The 18,468-nt window shown below is 36.2% G+C and overlaps 3 protein-coding genes across 6 annotated transcripts; 1 reads left to right on the top strand and 2 right to left on the bottom strand.

Moving 5' to 3' along the window:
- Positions 1 to 148: 148 nt before the first annotated feature.
- LOC109546695 (Golgi-associated PDZ and coiled-coil motif-containing protein) lies at positions 149 to 12,220 on the top strand. Its single transcript, XM_019917751.2, has 8 exons — positions 149 to 341; positions 479 to 606; positions 7,344 to 7,575; positions 7,635 to 7,853; positions 7,906 to 8,141; positions 8,201 to 8,451; positions 8,812 to 8,925; positions 9,659 to 12,220. The coding sequence occupies exons 1-8, from the start codon at positions 260 to 262 to the stop codon at positions 10,836 to 10,838; spliced, it is 2,442 nt and encodes an 813-aa protein (XP_019773310.2). The 5' UTR covers positions 149 to 259; the 3' UTR covers positions 10,839 to 12,220.
- On the bottom strand, positions 1,639 to 5,468 carry LOC109546696 (protein CROWDED NUCLEI 1). The gene is made up of 8 exons (XM_019917752.2): positions 5,180 to 5,468; positions 3,888 to 4,211; positions 3,666 to 3,836; positions 3,404 to 3,610; positions 3,177 to 3,345; positions 2,950 to 3,121; positions 2,643 to 2,880; positions 1,639 to 2,585 (listed from the first exon to the last, which is right to left on the bottom strand). Exons 1-8 carry the CDS (start codon positions 5,291 to 5,293, stop codon positions 1,815 to 1,817), a joined length of 2,166 nt encoding a protein of 721 aa, XP_019773311.2. The 5' UTR covers positions 5,294 to 5,468; the 3' UTR covers positions 1,639 to 1,814.
- A 187-nt stretch (positions 12,221 to 12,407) lies between the features above and the next one.
- LOC109546692 (RB-associated KRAB zinc finger protein) lies at positions 12,408 to 18,376 on the bottom strand. 4 transcript variants are annotated; one of them, XM_019917746.2, is made up of 14 exons: positions 18,083 to 18,376; positions 16,811 to 16,985; positions 16,504 to 16,744; positions 16,171 to 16,442; positions 15,969 to 16,114; positions 15,767 to 15,911; positions 15,436 to 15,705; positions 15,237 to 15,380; positions 15,042 to 15,181; positions 14,719 to 14,982; positions 14,204 to 14,501; positions 14,052 to 14,145; positions 13,792 to 13,994; positions 12,408 to 13,734 (listed from the first exon to the last, which is right to left on the bottom strand). In XM_019917746.2, the coding sequence occupies exons 1-14, from the start codon at positions 18,248 to 18,250 to the stop codon at positions 13,427 to 13,429; spliced, it is 2,868 nt and encodes a 955-aa protein (XP_019773305.1). In that variant the 5' UTR covers positions 18,251 to 18,376; the 3' UTR covers positions 12,408 to 13,426. The 4 variants fall into 4 exon arrangements, with proteins under 4 accessions (XP_019773305.1, XP_019773306.1, XP_048520728.1 ...); XM_019917747.2 differs by lacking the exon at positions 18,083 to 18,376 and adding an exon at positions 17,568 to 17,781; XM_048664771.1 differs by lacking the exon at positions 18,083 to 18,376 and adding an exon at positions 17,046 to 17,107.
- Between the last annotated feature and the right edge of the window lie 92 nt (positions 18,377 to 18,468).

Here is an 18,468-nt window from a genome sequence, read left to right as displayed (position 1 = left end):
TTTACCTGACTACGGCATTTGACACAATCTACATTCATTCCAAGTGTGGCAATTATATAAACTATGAGAAACAGCAGAAAATTATTTGCAGCTAATCCTGTTACAAAATAAACATCATATCGGCATCAAGGCATTAAAATTGTTTCAAGTTTGACCACAGACTAGTTTGACTTTGACGTATGTTTTCACACGTCGAGGAAAACTCGGAGTAGTGAAAATTGGTTTTTCTTTATAAATCAAATGCAGGACTACTAAAAAAATGGCTGGTGTCGGCTTTCGATGGCTGGATATTCTGGAAAAAGAGTTCGACAACGCTTTCGTCGACTTGGATTTGAGTTTGGGTAAGTGCAATAGTTTATCACTGAAAAAGGGCATATTCATTCAACCCTTTTCAGCCACTGATTGGGAATTGATTTATTAATGTTGTTATATTTTGGCTTTTGGTAATAATTTAATTATCTGGATTGTGTGCTTTTAGGCGAAATTGAGGGTGAAGATAGCGCTACTGTGTTCAATGCCAGACAGAAGTTAGGCTCCATCGGGTCCTGTTTTGCTCAGTTGGCCCATAAAGCGCAAACTGTTTTCCAGAATAGTGCAAAAGTGGAGGTGAGTGACTAATTTTATGATCAGAGTCCTGATTTCTGCAGTATCAACAGCAGCTTTGGAAGCTCCTTTTCACTTGAAAGCCAACACAGTTTTTTCCATGGACATACAAGTCCTTTAAACAAACATACACAACTTTCTCTAGCAAAGAAAACAAAAGCTCTTTTGTAGATATTTGTGAGATTCATATGTTGGTATACTTAACTATTTTACCGTGTTTTAAGAATTTTATTGTTGGGCACAAACAAATTTGTTTCGCTTAGTAGATCTTTTTTCAGTAAAAATACCGAAGAATTTAATTGCCGATAAGCAAACCTATGGTATCTCAGCTGGATAATTTCTATAGATTAGATATCGTCGATTTCAGATTATTAGAGCTTAAAATGAGCCAAAAATGTCCATTATTTCGAATCTGAAGTTTCTAATGCATTTTTCAATCCATTCGTTGCATACATCGCGTTCTTCTTATGAACGCAATGTAGAATTAGAGGCATTTTGAGAAACGTGCTATTTTTCAAAAATCAATTGAAAAATGAAATTTTCAGTCAAAAATTAAAATTTTTCATGCGTGTTTTTTAGCGCATTGGATGATTTCCCAGCTTCCTAGTGTGCAAATATAAAGTGTTTGGGACTATAATAAGCAATATATCGTCGGTTAAAGATCGAGACCGCAAAAAAATTCGCTTAAAATGGACCAAACATATTTATTATTTTGAATCTGAAGTTCCTAGTTTGCTTTCCGCTGAGTTTGTAGTATTCCTCGCTTCCTTTTGATGATAATGACCTTGAATTCGAGGCATTTTGAGACAATTGATATTTTTGAACCCTATGAACTTTTCAGTCAAAAATCAAAATTTTTCATGCGTGTTTTTTGATCTCAATTATCAATTATTTCCCACCAAAGTAGCTGCCCAATATGCATATACAAGTCCTTGAGTCCTTAAAACCGCTTAAAATAGGCTAAAAATGTCGACCCCTCATAAAATTTACGTACACTTCCATGACTTCTTTTGCAGTTGATATTAAAGACAATTCTTTTCAATCAAATTTCTTTTGTAAAACTTTTGTTTATTATGTCAATAAATGCATTGAAAGTGGAGCGTTTGCTATCAAAATATACAAGCTATGTATTTACATTGTCTTTAGGCAAGCGGATAATTTAACATAACTCTTTGGTTCAACATTCTGTATACTTCAACATTAACTGAAATTCATGCTGTGGTCGTTATTTCCGCTGCAACTGTGGTTCCGACCACGCTTTCTGTTGTTGAAGGAATTTCTGTAGTAAATCCAGTGGTTGTTTCTTCAGTAGCAGAATCATCAAATTCCTCATCCTGCTCATCATCGCCTGCTCTAGATTGTAACTTGGGCTTGAATCTTCTATGATGATGTCCCTGCTTTATGGCTATTGCTACATGTTCATTGACAAATTCGGCGTTACTAAAATGAGGCCAGCGTTGATTATAGTGCCCTTGGTTGATTGTTGAGCTTGGATAGACCACCCTGTGGGTATTAGGGACTAAGGCTGCAGGAGGCGATCCGAAAATATCAAATATCTTCTTATCAAGGTCTTCATTTGCCCCTGGACTTATTTCGGGGTCATTGCAGGAAATTTCCCCAGTTCTGATATCAATCAAATCCCCGTAATCCGTGCAGTTTTTCGGTCTACTGGAGTTTTTCTGTACAACGCCATTTTCTCTATTCTCGCAATTGAAACCAGTTTTCTGCAAATTGGCAAGAATCAATTTAATCTCACCAACAGCTTTGTAAATATCTTTCGTCAAGTGAATATCCTGGGTTAGGCCTTCATTCAATGCCATATCGGTAACATTTTTTATATGGCTTAGGACTTTATCAACTGTTACTTTGTTTTCGGAAAACTGATTTTCCAACTGGTCCCATTTTGTACTCAACTCCGTACTGTTATTGTTCAAAAAGTGCAATAATTTGGAAATGTTCAGAGAAATATTATTCAGAATGTCCTAAAAATTTATATTTTGTCATTAGCGGTTTTTATTACAGTCTTAACTTTCTGTTACCTCTTTGGTGTTTATTTCCTTTGGCCCAGGCAAACTGTTTTCCACAAAGACGAAAAGCGACTCAAGATTTAATTTAATATTGTGCAATTCTTTGTCAACATTGTCATATGCTTTGGTTGTTCGGTCGTACAGTGACACAATGTTGGTGTTGGCCTGATGTAGACTTCTTTGCATTCTGCTGTCGTGACTTTTGAGGGTTTTATCAATGCTTTTCACATCTTTCAGGACTATGCTTATTCTGTAATTAATTGAAGTTGTTTGATTTGTGCAGGGGTTTTAAAATTGTTGTGTGTAAAAGGGTTTTTACTTGGATTCCAACATGTCAATTAGTTTTCCCAGCATCATGCTGATTTCGGACTCTATTTGAGACTCATCCATTTGCACTCGGTGGCAGCTTTCCAGGAACAGTTCTTGGTTGGTGATAATTTTTTCCAAACTGAGATTTACACCTCGTTTTAAGGATTCCATCGCGTTTTTATCTGAAACGTTGTAAATACTACATTTATGGCTTGGGTGACTTTGGGAAATTCTTACCGTTAGCTGATATAATTCCCTTACCAGTTCCTTTGCCAATTTGTAGCATTAGAGCTCGGATACCATTTTGCAGCTCACTCTTTGTACTATTGGCTATAGCTTCAATCGCCTTAAGAGCTTCTTCGGCCAAATCGTTCCGTTTCCAAATATCTGCATTCATGTCAGCCACCTGAAGTGTATGCAGATGAATTTGTAGATGTTTTCTAGCAAATCTTGTTGGAGCTCACCTTATTTGCATAGGCATTAAAGTCTTCTTTCAATTCCACCCTCATAGAAGTTAGCGCCGTGTTTGTGTCCTCTGTAGCATCGATGGACGCAGTTGATCGATCCTGCAGGAAAAGAAACTGCCTGCTCATTGAACTGTTAAAGTCCTCAAACAGATCATACATGCTCGTATTGAGGTTATCAATCATTGATGCCTGTTGTAAAGTGTCCTGGAAAGCGCAAGTTGTAGATGATTCCACGTTTTTTTTTGGGAGGCATGGGTACTTTTAAATCGCTTGATATGTTTGCCACTCTCAGATCCATTTCAGTTGAAGAACTTTTCAAAGTTTCCAAAATACCCAGCGCTTCGGATAGCTCGGCTTCGGTGTCCATGTTTCTTTGCAACATGTCTTCCTCCATTCTCTCTAGACGCTTCTCAGTTGAGTCTACTTTTTTCTAAAATTTCCACCCAATACTTAAGCTTTTCGGACCTCAAGTGGATTTTACCTGAATTTTTTCCATTGATGCATCACACTTCCGATCCATTGCATCCAGTCGTTCATTTAGTCCATCGTGCATCGTTTCCAGCTTGTTGTAGATCTGCGTCCGGGCCATGTCGTCTTTGTGATTTTTCGTGCTGATGTTTTCGGATAGTCGATCCAGATTCATCATCACCATCGCCTCCAGTCGAATGATTTTGGTGTCTAGAGAGTCTAATTTTCGGTTATATTGATCCAGTTTGGCATGCAACGTCTCAGACAGCTGAACGGAGTAAATGTGGTCCAGGTTTCTCAGCCTTTCTTCAATTGCGTATAGTACACTTTGGAAGGACTGAAAGTATTGAATTTTAACGCTATTTTTTCCCTTATACCTTGTTAATTTCTGCAAATTCGAATGCAGCCGCATCAAATTGAAATATGTATAACTTCTAAATTTACAGCTGCAATACTTTTTATATCATACATGTAAGATATATGTAAGAACGCCCTGTATATCGATTGGAAGGTGGTGTTCAGTTAGTTCATGGGAGAAAATGCTTGGACTGTATCATCCTTTAGAGAGCTCAAGCTAATCGTGTTGTTTTTTCAAAAACAAATTTAATAGTAAAACATATCGCTATTGTATTAAATTCTAATCGAAGATTTGCTGCTTAGTTATTCGGAATTTACAAGACTGTATCAGGAACGTATGTTTGTCACTTTATCGCTTTAGCAAATACATTTTATGACCTATCTGGATAAATAAGTACCCGATATAAAGACCAAGTAAGACGTTAAGGACTGTTTACCATTTTCGTGTTCACGATGGGCCGCAGTTAACAGTTTGTTTTGTAACTGCTTGTAGTCTAAACATGTTTTTTCCAAGAATTTGCTCTATAAGTTTTCGGTTAGTTTTTTGTGAATTCACCAAAAATTGCAATTACGGAATGCATTAATTATTTTTTTTCCAATTTTTGCATATATTAGCATAAATACGTTTGTTCTTTCTGGTCTGAAAGTATATAGCAGTGTTTCAAAAAGTTGTCGCACAATATTTATTTAAATTAAACTGAAAGAAAGCAAAACGTCTACAGCATCTAAAATCAGAAAAAAAAATATTTGACTATAATTTGGGAACCTTTTTATTAAGCATTTAAATTAAACATAAAACCTAGTTGATGTGAGAACACAGTTTTCTATAACCCCGAAGAATTACCCCCAAGTACTTGTAAGAACTTGAAAAGCTTGGAAACGTCTTTATTGTCTTTTTACTGGTTTCTCAGAGCGAAAAAAATTAAACTAGTTACAATATTTGGTCACCTGTTGGGGTATGGTATTCTGATATCTATCCGGAATGGTAAGCACAACCACTGACTGAAAAACGAAGATCCACAGCACAATAGCGCAAACCATGTTGAAATGAAATAACATCATCCTGAAATTGCGATCATAAACTTTTTTTAATCGGCAAATCAGCCAATCGGAAAATTGCAAGAACTCTTTTAAATTGATGACCAGCGTTTAACATGGAGTGATTTGGCGAAATGAAGTCGCGACAAGCCCTGCATGGCTTATGTCCTCTTGTCGTCAACATGCACTTGACCAAAAACTGAACACTTCATTAGGACCATCCAAAGACTTTACATCGGCGTGCGTAAGAATTTAAAGGGGACTGAACAAGAAGTTCGTAATTGCACCTTTGGAACCACCCGGTAGATTATGGGTGGTATCTTCCTGATAACCTGAGATGACGACGAGTATTTTACAATGGACGGAAACAGAGGATTTGCCTTTTGCAGCGTGACATTTTTTTTGCATCAGCTGCCACTGCAGCATGCTTCCATTCGATTAAAGTGATCAAAGTTGGAAAATTCGGTTTTGCCTATTGTGTCATCCAATGTGCATTTTAAAGGATTTTTTCTTAATGCACGAGTTGATTTAGAAGGTTTTTATATTTTTGCGTTTATATTCGGGATTTCTATTCAGGTGTTTTCTCTCTAATTTGCCGTTTAAATGAAAAATTCTATGGATTAAAAAAAACTTGTTTATCTCTAGTTGAGATTTGTTTGTACCAATTTTATTCAATTCTCGTCTTGGAGTGATTTTGGTAATTGGATGTGAAACTGTTCAGACATAATGCCAGTTTTATTGAACATTTTTCCTTTGCGTATTTTATTTGCTGTTTCTTATTTTCCTTTGATTTTTAGATTTAGGCTTTAGTTTTTTTAAGAATATTTTTGTTAATCTTTGATCGTTAAATTCTTTGACATCGCTGCAGACCCGAAGGTATTGGATAATTCCCTTTGGTACAATATCAAGGGAATCAGCAAATATGTGATAAAAAATCTCTCAAAATAACGCCGCTTGCTCATTTTGAGTGAAACATTAAATGTGGCATAATATTCTGGGGATACAATAGTAACATTAAAATTTTCTTTGCTCTTTATTCCAAAAATAGGAAATAAATGATTTACAAAGCGACAAAAGTGTGTTTAAAGGTCTTGTATTCTGACAATATAAAGCTTCAGTCCCACTCAGTTTTGCTTAATAATATGTGTTTCAATCGTATTTATTTTAATTTAATCACAATTGTATTCAAATCTTTTGAATTACTTTCGCAAAATATGCGAAATGTGCGAAAGTATGTCAAATTCAGCTGCGGGTTTTATTATATCTATTCTATTGTAAAATGCTGAACTTTTCAATGGAAACCGAACTTTTCTTTTCTGAACTGGAAATTTAATTAATTCTAACTTCAATTGTTAGATTTTTTATTACAAGTTAGTAGATACAATTTCACAGAAAGCACATCTTACATTAACTCAAAAAGAGTGTAGTTTCTATTGCAAATGATTGCAAACCGTTCAACAAATCAAGTTGGATATCTGCTTGTTAATTTTGAAAGCAAAATACGAAAAAAAAACGTATATTTAGTGGAAATGCAACACCACTCGAACATCTCTGGTCTGGTTTTTGCGATGAATCATTGAAAAAAAGCAGCCCAAAAACAGATCTCGCCTTAAGTGCTTTTTATAATTATCACCAGATCTGCAAACTATTAAAATTCAATTAGTGTTTGCAAATTTTTCCCATCGTACTTGTTTAGGCGCGCCGTCACATATTTATTTAAAAAAATTAATCCAAGTCCGATTTTCTGACAATCACTTTCGTTTAAGTGAACATGAAAACTTTTTATCGAATTACAGATACTTTAATTATAAACCATAATTTTTCGTTATTTATGCCCTCAACGTTTGTCTGGCTGAGCACATCATAAATCACTGGGGCTTTTCGAACGTGGGAATTCGACGATAAAGCCTTAAGAGAAAAAGTAATTATCTGTGAACAAATATTGGCTCAAACATAAATAATAAGTACCACTTGATTTTATTATCCTAGGATTTCTTGGAATAGTACCAAGCACGGATAAATAATGTAAAGTCCCGTAGATGATGAATTTTATCCAGAGAAGTGTTTGTTGCAGGCTGAGTTAATTCACCTGCGAGCCGAACTGACTGATTCCAGAGCCAAAAAAGAACTTCTAGAAAATGAGTTGCACAACTTGCTGCTTCAGCTGCATTCCTCTCAACTCTCCCAACTTCCAGACAGTTTAGGAAACAGAAAGGTCGATCAGCATTTTAAACCGGATGTTAATGCTATCAAACGGCGTTTGGATGCGGAAATTCGACAGAGCCCGTTGCGGATTAGGAGGACCAGTACGTTCTCCACGTTCATTAACAAACAATATTCGTTTAATACTGGTATCATGTTCTAGTGAGTACAGATCGAAAAGAAAAGGACTCTGAGCAGAAATTCAGCCCGACCCTCTTAGAACCCATACAAGCAAAGGTGGAAATCGCACTACTGCGCTCGGAAAATGTGACTTTGAGACACGATATTTTGGCATTAACTGCTGAAGTATATGGTGCAAAGTTAGCAGCTAAATATCTGGATAAAGAGCTTGCCGGCAGGATACAACAGCTTCAGCTATTAGGTATGGAAACACTGGTTCCAATAACAGCCATCGTTGATGCCGAATTGTTTAGGAAAAGAAATGCGCGGAGAAATCAGAGACAAATTGTGGAGCCAGCTGGAGTCGGAAATATTGCTGCAGAGGCACAAAACCGTAGTCAGAGCATGTAGGCGGAACAGTTCACTAAATAACAGTCAGGAGTGCCCAAAACCTCTACTAGAACCCAATGCCAGTACCGGGCATTTTGGTGATATACGAGTAGTTGTAATTAAGCGGAAACCAGAACAGGGCCTTGGTATTAGTATAACGGTAAGTTAAAGAAGATTATTCTTTATTTATGGTCCGAAAATTCTCGTTGCACTCTACAGGGTGGAAGAGAGCACGGTGTTCCTATACTGATATCAGAAGTGGAACAGAATGGACCAGCCGCCCTTTCTGAGCATCTTTACATAGGAGACGCGATTTTGTACGTAAATGATATTGATTTGAGAAACGCGTGCCATAAGGAAGCAGTTTCGATTCTTCAACAACAGACCGGGGATTGTGTGCTTCAAGTGCAATATATTGCAGTCGATGATAGTGATAATTCTTTAGAAGAAGACGGCCTCCTCAATTTTAGGTAAGTTTTGAGTACAGATTTCCAGTGTCTTACAGATTTGCAATGGCTTTGTTTGTCGGTCTAATGGATGTTGAAAAAAACAAATAAGAAATTCGTATTATATGTTTTTTCTATATAAATCGAGCGAAAAATGCAAAAGAAATCGGAGCTGTGCTTAATACGCCAAAATATTAATGCTGGGTTTTTAATCTACCAGCGACGCTTAATTACGCTTCGGCAAAATATCACTGTATATTCTTACTAAAATTTGACCAGCTCAATGATGCAAAGTTAAAAGCGCAATACTTATTACGTAACTTCTTCCGTTTGAATATTACATGAGGAACACTTTATATAACGTCAGAAATAACTTTGTTGTAGGTTTTTCAGTGAAGAAGTGTACGATTCGAGTGGGTCTAGTCAAGAGAAAGAATCCCAAGAAATTGTGAACACTCCCACTGCTCCCCGTACACCAGAATCGAATTCTGTGAGCAGGTGAGATATTTTCCTATTAGCACGATTTTTTCGTTGCAACCAAATATGAGTACAAGTAACTTAACGGACAATTTGTAAAAAATATTTAAAGCGCATCATTTCCTCATGGTGCTTAAAATATTTATATCTAGTTTTTGGAGCACACCTTCATCACTTTTGGTGCCAATTAAGACTGTATTCAAGTGCATGTAATTTCGCTTTTTTTAAGCCCCAAAAGTGTTAATGAAGCAACAGAATTTTATTCGGCTTGAAAGTTGATCCGGTCTCAGATAGTAGTAGGTAAGTGACTTCAGTATTAAAGTTACATTGATAATCTTGGTTTTCATGTAAAAAAAAAATATTATTCCGAGGTCTGAGGCTGGGTCTCCAAATCAATATGTGATATGGCTTTTCCTTATAATTTAAGTCCAATTTGAATTAATTCATTAAATAGTTTATGGCATTTGTTGTTCAGATTAGTTTTAGTTTGTTATTGTTTATGGCCAAATACAAGTTTTGTTTTATGCATGATTTTTTATTTATTTTTTATTAAATGTCCAATATGGCTGGGTGTATGGGCCAGTTAATGTTTTTCCTAAGGATAGCACATTAACGATACATCCCCAGTCGGATGTTTTCCTCATTATTGTTAGTGTTATTAGAACTTAATGCGATGATAATTTTGTTTCTTAGATGGCACAGTTTTCGTGTGCATGAAATAAAGTATTTATTTAAATTAAGGTAAATATTCCAGGTTGTCGCGTTCCAGTCGTAGAAACAGTATGGAAAACGTAGAAACTCTTAGTGTGTTAGATAACACCAATAATGGAGACGTTATTTGTTTGCCAACAATAAATAAACAAGAAACAGACACGCTGCAATTGCATAACTCCAATAACAACTTCTTGCCGGATAATATAACAAAGTTCTCTAATGATCTGTCGAATGTCGATACCAGTGAATTGGTCCTGTTGGATAATGCGACCAACAATATAATTAAATTGGAGGATTTTAAAAAAGTTGATGTTTTCTCGACGATGGGAAGCAACTTTAACTGCTCAGTCAACTCGCTTATTTCGGACAATTTGTCTTCCTCCATGCAGACCAGCACGGATGTTTACGTGGATTCCGAGATTTTGTCCACTGATATTGCTTCAAGCGACTCTCAATCACCGAAAAATGAGAGCACCAAAACTGATAATGCTTTTAATTACGACAACAATGTTATAGAGATTGAAAAGGTTAGTGAGTTTGCCGAAAAATCTCAACTGTATTTATCTCACGAGTCGCTTTCCAAAGCGAAAAGCGACCAAAGTTTGTTGAATTCGGATGAGAGCGGTAGCAGCTCGCCGATTAACAAGACTAATCGCAACTACAAAAAGCAGAAAAAGCTAAGGAAAAAATATTTCGGCGTTAAAACGTTGCAGAGCATTTTCAGCAAGTACGATCGCTACTCGGACATTTCAACTACAGCCAGTGAGCTGGGCGAAGAAGTTCCGTTGTCCCCACGTAAAAAGCCCGGTTCAAGCCTGAAAATTGTCAGCGCCCCTTCTGTAGCTGCCGTTTCGAAATCTGAACTACCCGAACCTGAACGGCCCAAAATTCCTAACATTATATGCCAGGATACCAGTCCGCAGTTTGAAGAACACGTTCACAACATAATTTCGGATATTCTGACCAAAAGTCACATTGATCCAGGCCCGGTGTTAAAAGCCTCGAAACCATCTCTTGGGTCTTCGTCGAAGAAGTATTTTTCCCTACACGGACAGAACTTGAGAGTCAGCAAAGCCATACGGCTCTGCCCCAATGAAGACATGAATGAGGTTGTGGATCAGGATCAGAGGAAGGAAAAACTGCTGGCCCGATATGTTTATAATGCTAATTCCCTAAACGTAGATGGGGTGGGTGATCCGGACTTCGGCACCCCAGTTTAAGGGTTCTTTAAGGTTGTTAAATGCACTAAAACCGAATAGCGCCCCCAATTTATATGGGCGGTTTTTAAAAATCTGATTCCAGCAAGCAGTTTTATCGCTCTGTATATTCAGTGCTTTGGGTAACTTTTAGAAACAAACATCCTTGCGGACGTGTTTTGCTTCCAATCTACGGTGGTTAAAATGTTCATAAACCTATTAATTTTCCGAAAATTATTTGGGAGTAATTTGAAAAAAAAATTACCGCCTTGATGAAACGTTCAAAGAATTTCAGTTTTCTCATTCTATGCGCGTTATAGGTTTTAGTGCCCATAACTAGATAGATAAGTTCTGTAGCTTATAGCTAGGCTAATTAATGCTCTTAGCGTTTGTAAGAATTATCAATAGAAAACGAATAATTTTGGCAAAAAAACACTCCCAGTCATCTTTCCAAACTGAAAGTATTAACAGTTGATTTAAATGATTTCAAAACTGAAAGTATTAACAGTTGATTTAAATTAGCTTCAGCGAATTACGAATTATGTAATATCAAATAGGCCATTGGCACGATAGGGATGGGTTTACAGTTTTCGATACATTCGTGAGGATTGTGTGAATATTTAAGAGGCTTTTGCGTCAGCTATTGCTTTGTGAAAACTTACAACTTAACAAAAATCCATTATTACATTCTCATTTAATTAACGGATACTGTTGGCAGTAATCAGCTTTTTGCCACCTTTCGACTGCTCGTCTATTACTCTATACGGTACTAAATATTAATTTGTGATAAGTCAATCGTGAAGAAGTTTAGGTAAGCTTTATTAGACCAAAAAAAGATCATTTTGCTTCACTATTCGACTTGTAAGAGAATGTTTCAAGAGTTAATTCCGGCATTTATCAAAACGAATTTTTCTTTTCCATTTGAATCCAATTGTCTAGTTTTAGAAGTAGTCTGAAAAATTCAGTGAAACTACGAATATATTTTTTATCGATTTATTTTTTTAATAACGCTCAAACTAAACTAGATAAGTATTAAGAAACAACCCCATAACTGTTAGGCACTACCTAGTTTCTGCACTGAACGTTTTTTGTATCGATGAAAAGTGGTTCGGCAATAATTTTTCGAAAGCCTTAATCGATGGTTATAATTTATTATGAAGCACCATGCCTTCGGGCAAAGTTAATTTTGTTTGTTGAAAATCGAGAAATTTTTGAAATTAATGTCGAACGCTGTTTTATAATCTATTTAGGCTAGATAATAGATTAAATGCGATAAAATACATTGAGTTATCACTACGCTTTCACGTTGTATGTAATCCGCCTATTCCTACAAATGTGTAACGGATTTATTTTCTTTCTGAACGTGTTTATCGTTATTCACATATCTATTAAAAAAATGCGTAAAACAGGTTGTTTTATTAATGCCTATCAAAATTATTTATTTATTAAGCGTTGTTTTGATGATAATGGTGAACAATTTAAGGATTTTCAGTTGTTGTGAGAGAAAAAATGTATAAATTTACAAAATAGGTCTGTAATATCTCAGATGGGATAGCTGAATATTCGATAGACCTAATAGTGATTAGACACATATTCTAATACTCAGATACTTTATTTAATGTCTCATCCTATCAAAATCTCTAAACTGATGTTGATGTTGAATTATGCTACTACAATTTACAGGCGAGGATATATGACAAATTATGGGTCTCATATTGTGAGAAAAGCATACCTATCCTACAGGCAAACCTAATGAATACAAAATTACACTAAGTATTTACATGATTCTAAACTAACTTCCTAAAATAAATGTTACGAGATACATAGTACATACAGTAGCATGGTTAAGATGTCGACAATCTAAATGCATTTTTTATTTTGCACTTTGATACATGAATGTATTTCTACAGTTTCGCATCTTAACCATTTAAAACCAGCCACACTACCAGCACACTTCTCTATAACTAACTATATCTTACAAAAATATGTTCCAAGTACCAACAGCTCTTGAAAATATCTGGCAGTCTAATTAAAGTAGATTACATAATTTATACATGCATTTATACAGAAATAAAAATGAAAGACACTAGTGAGATTTTTCCTTTATTACTACAAGGCAAGTAAATAAAACTTACACCGAATCCTACATAAGCCTACTCTATCATGTACAAAATAATTATTATTTACAAATCAATCAAACCAACAATTAAAAAAAAATTATTTACAAATCAAGCAATATTTTACAGAATTAAAACCAGTAGCCTACTGTGGTATATATCACCTTTGCATGCATGTCTTTTACTTAATAAAATTTCTACAATAAACATACACCGACCTGTTAATATTTGCAATAATAGCATTAATGTTGTAAACTTTCCTTGCTCTGCATTTTACTCAATATATAAATGAAAAATTATAATAAGTAATCAACGACAAACTACATTTTACGCAGGTATGATGACTGAGGGTAAAATTTTAGTTCGATTGGATACAAAAAAATCTGTAAAAAGAACGAAAAATACTGCTAGAATCGAGAGCCGCAATTATCACAACCACTATTTTTCATTCATTTACGCTGTTGAATGGCTTGAGATAAAAATGACAGTTATCATTTACGTAGCGGGCCGTTGGGAAAAATGCATTTGCGAAAGCGACAATTGCGCCTGCAAGTGATTGAACATAAGACTTTCCGGCATTAAAGGCTTTGATAATGGGATAGTCAGTGATGTAGAATCCTCTAGCTTTTCCTGTTTGGTCTGAACTTGTGGCATATGAGGCTGCGACTGCATTATGTGACTAAACATAAGATTTTCAGGTACACAAGGTTTCGGAAGAGGTATCGTTATCGGTGGAGGCTCGTCCGGATTTTCCGTTTTGTGAACCGGCTGCAATCGTCGGATATTGCTCACGACATTCAAACCTATTGAAGAGTAATGCTTGGGCATCGCATATATATTTTAGTAAAACAAGCTCGTACCGTGAACTGTCCTTTTATGCTGGGTTAGGAGATATCCCATTAAGAAGCTCTCGGAACATAAATCACACTGGAACCTTTCCCCGGTATGTCGTCTGATATGGGCCTTCAGGTCATTTCCTTGTGCAAAGGCTGCATCACAATATGTGCATTGATATGGTTTCTCTCCTGTATGGGTACGCATGTGTACCGTAAGATTGTATGCCCTACCCAAAGTTTCCGGTCAAGTAGTTGATAATAAATTAACTGAATAACTGACTTACCGGCCAAATCCCCTACCACACACGGTACACAAATGGGTTTTCTCACCCGTATGATACCTCTCATGCACTGTAAGATCTGTTGTCCTAGGAAAACCTTAAATAATCGTAAACCTATTGAAAATTGAGTTCAGCTAAAAAAATAAACCAAGTACCTTTTCCGCAGAACTTGCATTTAAATGGCTTTTCACCGCGATGTCTTCGCATATGGATGACCAAGTAATCATTTCGAATGAAACGCTGCCCACACTCAGAGCAAAGGAATTTCTTGGAATGCTCATTATGGAATTTCATGTGTTCGGTTAGATGCGACCGGGAAAGGAATGTCTTTTCACAAACTTTGCACATGAACTTCTTTTCGCCATTGTGGGCTTTCATGTGAACGTCTCTGTATTTTTCGGTCGTAAAACCTTTGTGGCATTTATCACAATAGAATTTCTTATCCCCCATAATCTGCAAATATATAAATTATTAGCGTTCGATAATAATTAATTTACGTTTTTAAAGCAATGTTAGATAAAGATCGCGGGAATAGTTTAATCTTGCAAAAATTCCCCTCAGCTTTTCTATTAATTTTTTGCTGTAGTCACAATATAAAGCACCAATTGTCTAAAAAGGCACAATAATGCGGTCTTTTGTGACAACTCCTAGATAATTGACAACAACTAACCATCAGTTTTTCCCCGATTCCATGCTTAGAAGCTTTATGTTTAGCCAAGTGGTCAGCCCTACCAAAGGACTTCCCGCAAATATCACAAGGAAGTTCTTCTTGTTGTTCGTGTAATTTTTGATGTTGTAAAAGATGATCCTTTCTAACAAAACTCTTTGTACAAATTTCACACGTAAAGGGCTTGTTCTCGGAATGAGAACTCATGTGACGTTTTAAGTGGTTAGGACGGCTAAAATCTTTGCCGCAAATATTGCATTTGTGAACCTAATGATGAATCTGATTAGTAGAAACAATGTACTAATCATTTTTGAGACAGTTATTACCTTGAGATCTGGATGCATTTCTTTAGCATGTTTGTCCAGTAAGCTAATCCGGTCATAAAACTCGTTACAAAACGGACAAGGATACTCCCCAATGTCTTCTTCCTCAATCGGTTTTTGTTTTTTCTTTATGCCTTTACTACCTGAGGAAAGAAATATGGAAATTAAGCGAAAACTAACTTAAATCTAAATAAATACCCAACGGTCGACCTCGACGGCCCGTGCTTTTTGGCTTAGGCGGGTGAATTCGCGGCCTGCCTCTTCGTTTTCCATTTGGCGAAGCCTGAGCAGGTTTTTTGGGAAGATATTCTTCATCTGAGCTATCCACTGAACTGTCGTTACCTGAAGGTCACAATAAAAATCGTAATCCATCAGAACTGAAATGGTACAAACTTACCATTATCTTCATAATTCTCAAAATCATTGCCCATTGAAGATCCCAAAACAATTTCACCTTCTTCTAATTCGTCTTCATGGTCCATATCGCTTTGGTCCATATCACAATCATCGTCGTCGTCCTCATCATTACCTTCACGAAGCATTAGTTGGCCTTCTTCTGACTTTACCATCGCCGCTATCGAGGATAATGGTTTTTCGTCATCTTCATCCTCGGCATCTTGACGAATTTCTATACATTCTTGATCTTGTTTCTGACCGTCTGGATCTTCTGCAAATTACAGCAGCGCTTTGTATCTAAACACTGTTCTATGACAAATTAAGAAACTTACGAATTGGGTCTTTACTATTTTCAGAAAATTCATCATTGTCACCAATTTTTGCTTCGCCTAACGTTTCAGTGACTTCGACCTGCGGCTCGAAACAGTCTTCAACATCTGAGTTATCGGAAAATGCAATAGCCGCATCATAATCAACCTAGAGTTTTAAAAGAATTAAAGGGTATTTCTCTATGGTTCAGAATGTTAAAAATACCTCAAAGTAGTGCTCGTCTAGGTTGTCAAGATTTTCAATAGTGGGTAGCAGTAAAGATATCTTATCGTGCTGCTGCTTGTGCACTTCCAAGCTGTCTTCACGGTTAAATGCTTTATTACACACTGGACAAATATGAACAATTTCACCTAAAATCCATTACGATAGTAAAAATGCTTGTGTCAGCCAGTCGATTTATTCTTACCTCTACATCTAGGAATGTGATTGTGCAAGTGCTCAATTCTATTAAAGCCCCGATTGCAATTTTTGCAATTAAATGGCTTCTCTCGTAAATGAGTTATCAAATGTCTTTTCAAATGTTCCATTCGGGTAAGGGTTTTATTGCAGATTTTGCAAACGTGCACTTTTCGCTTTCCATGAGAAGCTTCGTGGCGGTCTAAGTGATTTTTACGCGTGTATTCTTTATCGCATTGTTTGCACTTGAAAGTGGTGCCAGCGTGCACACGTTTGTGACACCTGAAATCAGAGAAATGTTAACAGTAATCAATTCAATAGTTAGCTGTTTCCAAATATCTACCTCAACCCTTCCAAAGTTGTGAACATTTTCGCACATTCTCTACATGTTAAAAGCATTTGATTATTGTCGAGAAACTGAATATAATCAGTTTCTGGTTGCAAAGTAGGCTTTTCGTTAATTTCCATCACCATTGAAGTTGAGGGTTCACTGATTTCGATTGAACTTGCTTCTTTTGCAGCGATTTTGGTCGACTGAGGATCACCGTCGCTATTCAACAAGCTACTAAGTGTATTTAGAGATTCTAGAATAAGACAAATTCGTTGAAATTACATCGATCTATTGTTCAAACATCATAAGCGCTCTTTACCCATAAATTCTGAATTTTGTAACTCCTGTTTGATGGCATTTACTTTCATGGTTTTGCAATACTCCCGAAGACTGCCGTCCACGGTTTCACATTGCTTTTTGAAGGCAAATGCCGATTTTAAAGTTTGACAACACATTTCGCACATTAGTGAGGGCAAGCCGTCACCATAAGAAACCTGGAAAAAAAATCGAGTGATTATTTAGTAAGCACTAAACCGGCATTTTTGTATCCCTACAGTTAAACTACTTTAAGCGCTTGCTGGAATTTTGTGGGACTGTTCGAGATGTGATGTTCTTTCATATTGCGCGGTTTGACGGTTTGAGGTTGATGGTTTGCTTCCGGTGATTTGTAGACTTTTGTATTTGTTGAATCAGATATTATTGTTATAGCACGGTTTTAGAGAACTTTTGAAATCTGTTTTAAGTTTTCATTGTTGATAAAGAGCATTTTACAAGAGCAGTTGCAAAAGTGAGGCTAAATAAGTCTTCAGTTTCGATATTAATTTGCCTAAATTGTGTAGTTTTTTGAGTTATCTGTGACCGTTAAAGTGTAATTTTTGTGGTATTAAACCTGCAGTCAAATTATGAAGAAAAAATTAGGAACTCCAGCAAGATCTAAGCGATATCCAGCAAAATTCATCCTCAGAATATTGGTTTTTCGACATTTTTGATCCTCGAAATTAACACACACACACAAATAGAAAATGTATCGGTAAATTGAAACTTGGAAAAATTTTACAGAAACTGCCAACACTCACCAAGACATTAAATCAATATACGCTACATGCGGTCATCAATGTTGAAATAAAGAAGGCAAGGCTCAACCTTTTGCCAATACAATAAAGCAGAAAAAAGGGCTCAAATTACAATGAAGCCCTTTTCTGGTTAACGCCACCCTCAAAGTTCTTGCAAAAACTACCATCATGCTTTTATCTCCGAGCAATTTACATGGGAAATATTTGGAACTAAACAACAAATCATGACAGGCAATCAAAATAAAGAAAACGTTGATATACGAGAAGCAATTAATATTATTATCTAAATATTATTAATATTTACTTAGTACTTATATTGGAAGCATTTACAAAGGTCATTGAATACCAATTTCTACCTTTGAAGGCCATCTTGAAATGTAATTTCGAAAGGAAAACCCTTTAAAACAACATTTAATCGCATTGCGCAACAATAACGAATAATTGAAACGATATTAAAATTTTTATTTATAGTAAATATCCCAGTAATCCACCACTGGATTGAAATAATCTTTATTTACCTGAACAGCGGCACAGGCCATTAGCATCTCGTCAATACGGGGATTGTGTACGGAAATATTCGCATTTTCCAAGCCACTAAAGATGGATTTCATTGCGGAAGAAATGCATTTGCAGGTGCGACAAATGAGGGATAAATCCACACGTTCCTCGTCCTCGTCCAGGGTCATTTCGAGCGTGTTTTCGAGACTTTTTACCGCAAAATGAAAATCACTTTATAACATTTTTGTCGAAACACTACCCAAGCCAACTCAATCGACAGCACTGGCTGAATGACGTTTCTGCTTTGTATGTTTGGCTTGCCGAGATTTATAACCTATATTCAGTCGCTATTTTATGGATTTTAGCGATATTTTCCGTTTGGGATACAACGGGGATTATTTTCTTA

Source organism: Dendroctonus ponderosae, unplaced genomic scaffold (assembly GCF_020466585.1).
Source record: "Dendroctonus ponderosae isolate FM_Combo_2020 unplaced genomic scaffold, Dpon_F_20191213v2 Dpon_F_20191213_3, whole genome shotgun sequence".
Lineage (NCBI taxonomy): Eukaryota > Metazoa > Arthropoda > Insecta > Coleoptera > Curculionidae > Dendroctonus > Dendroctonus ponderosae.
The sequence above is the reverse complement of the archived record's forward strand: the minus strand, read 5'-3'. Positions and strand labels throughout refer to the sequence as shown.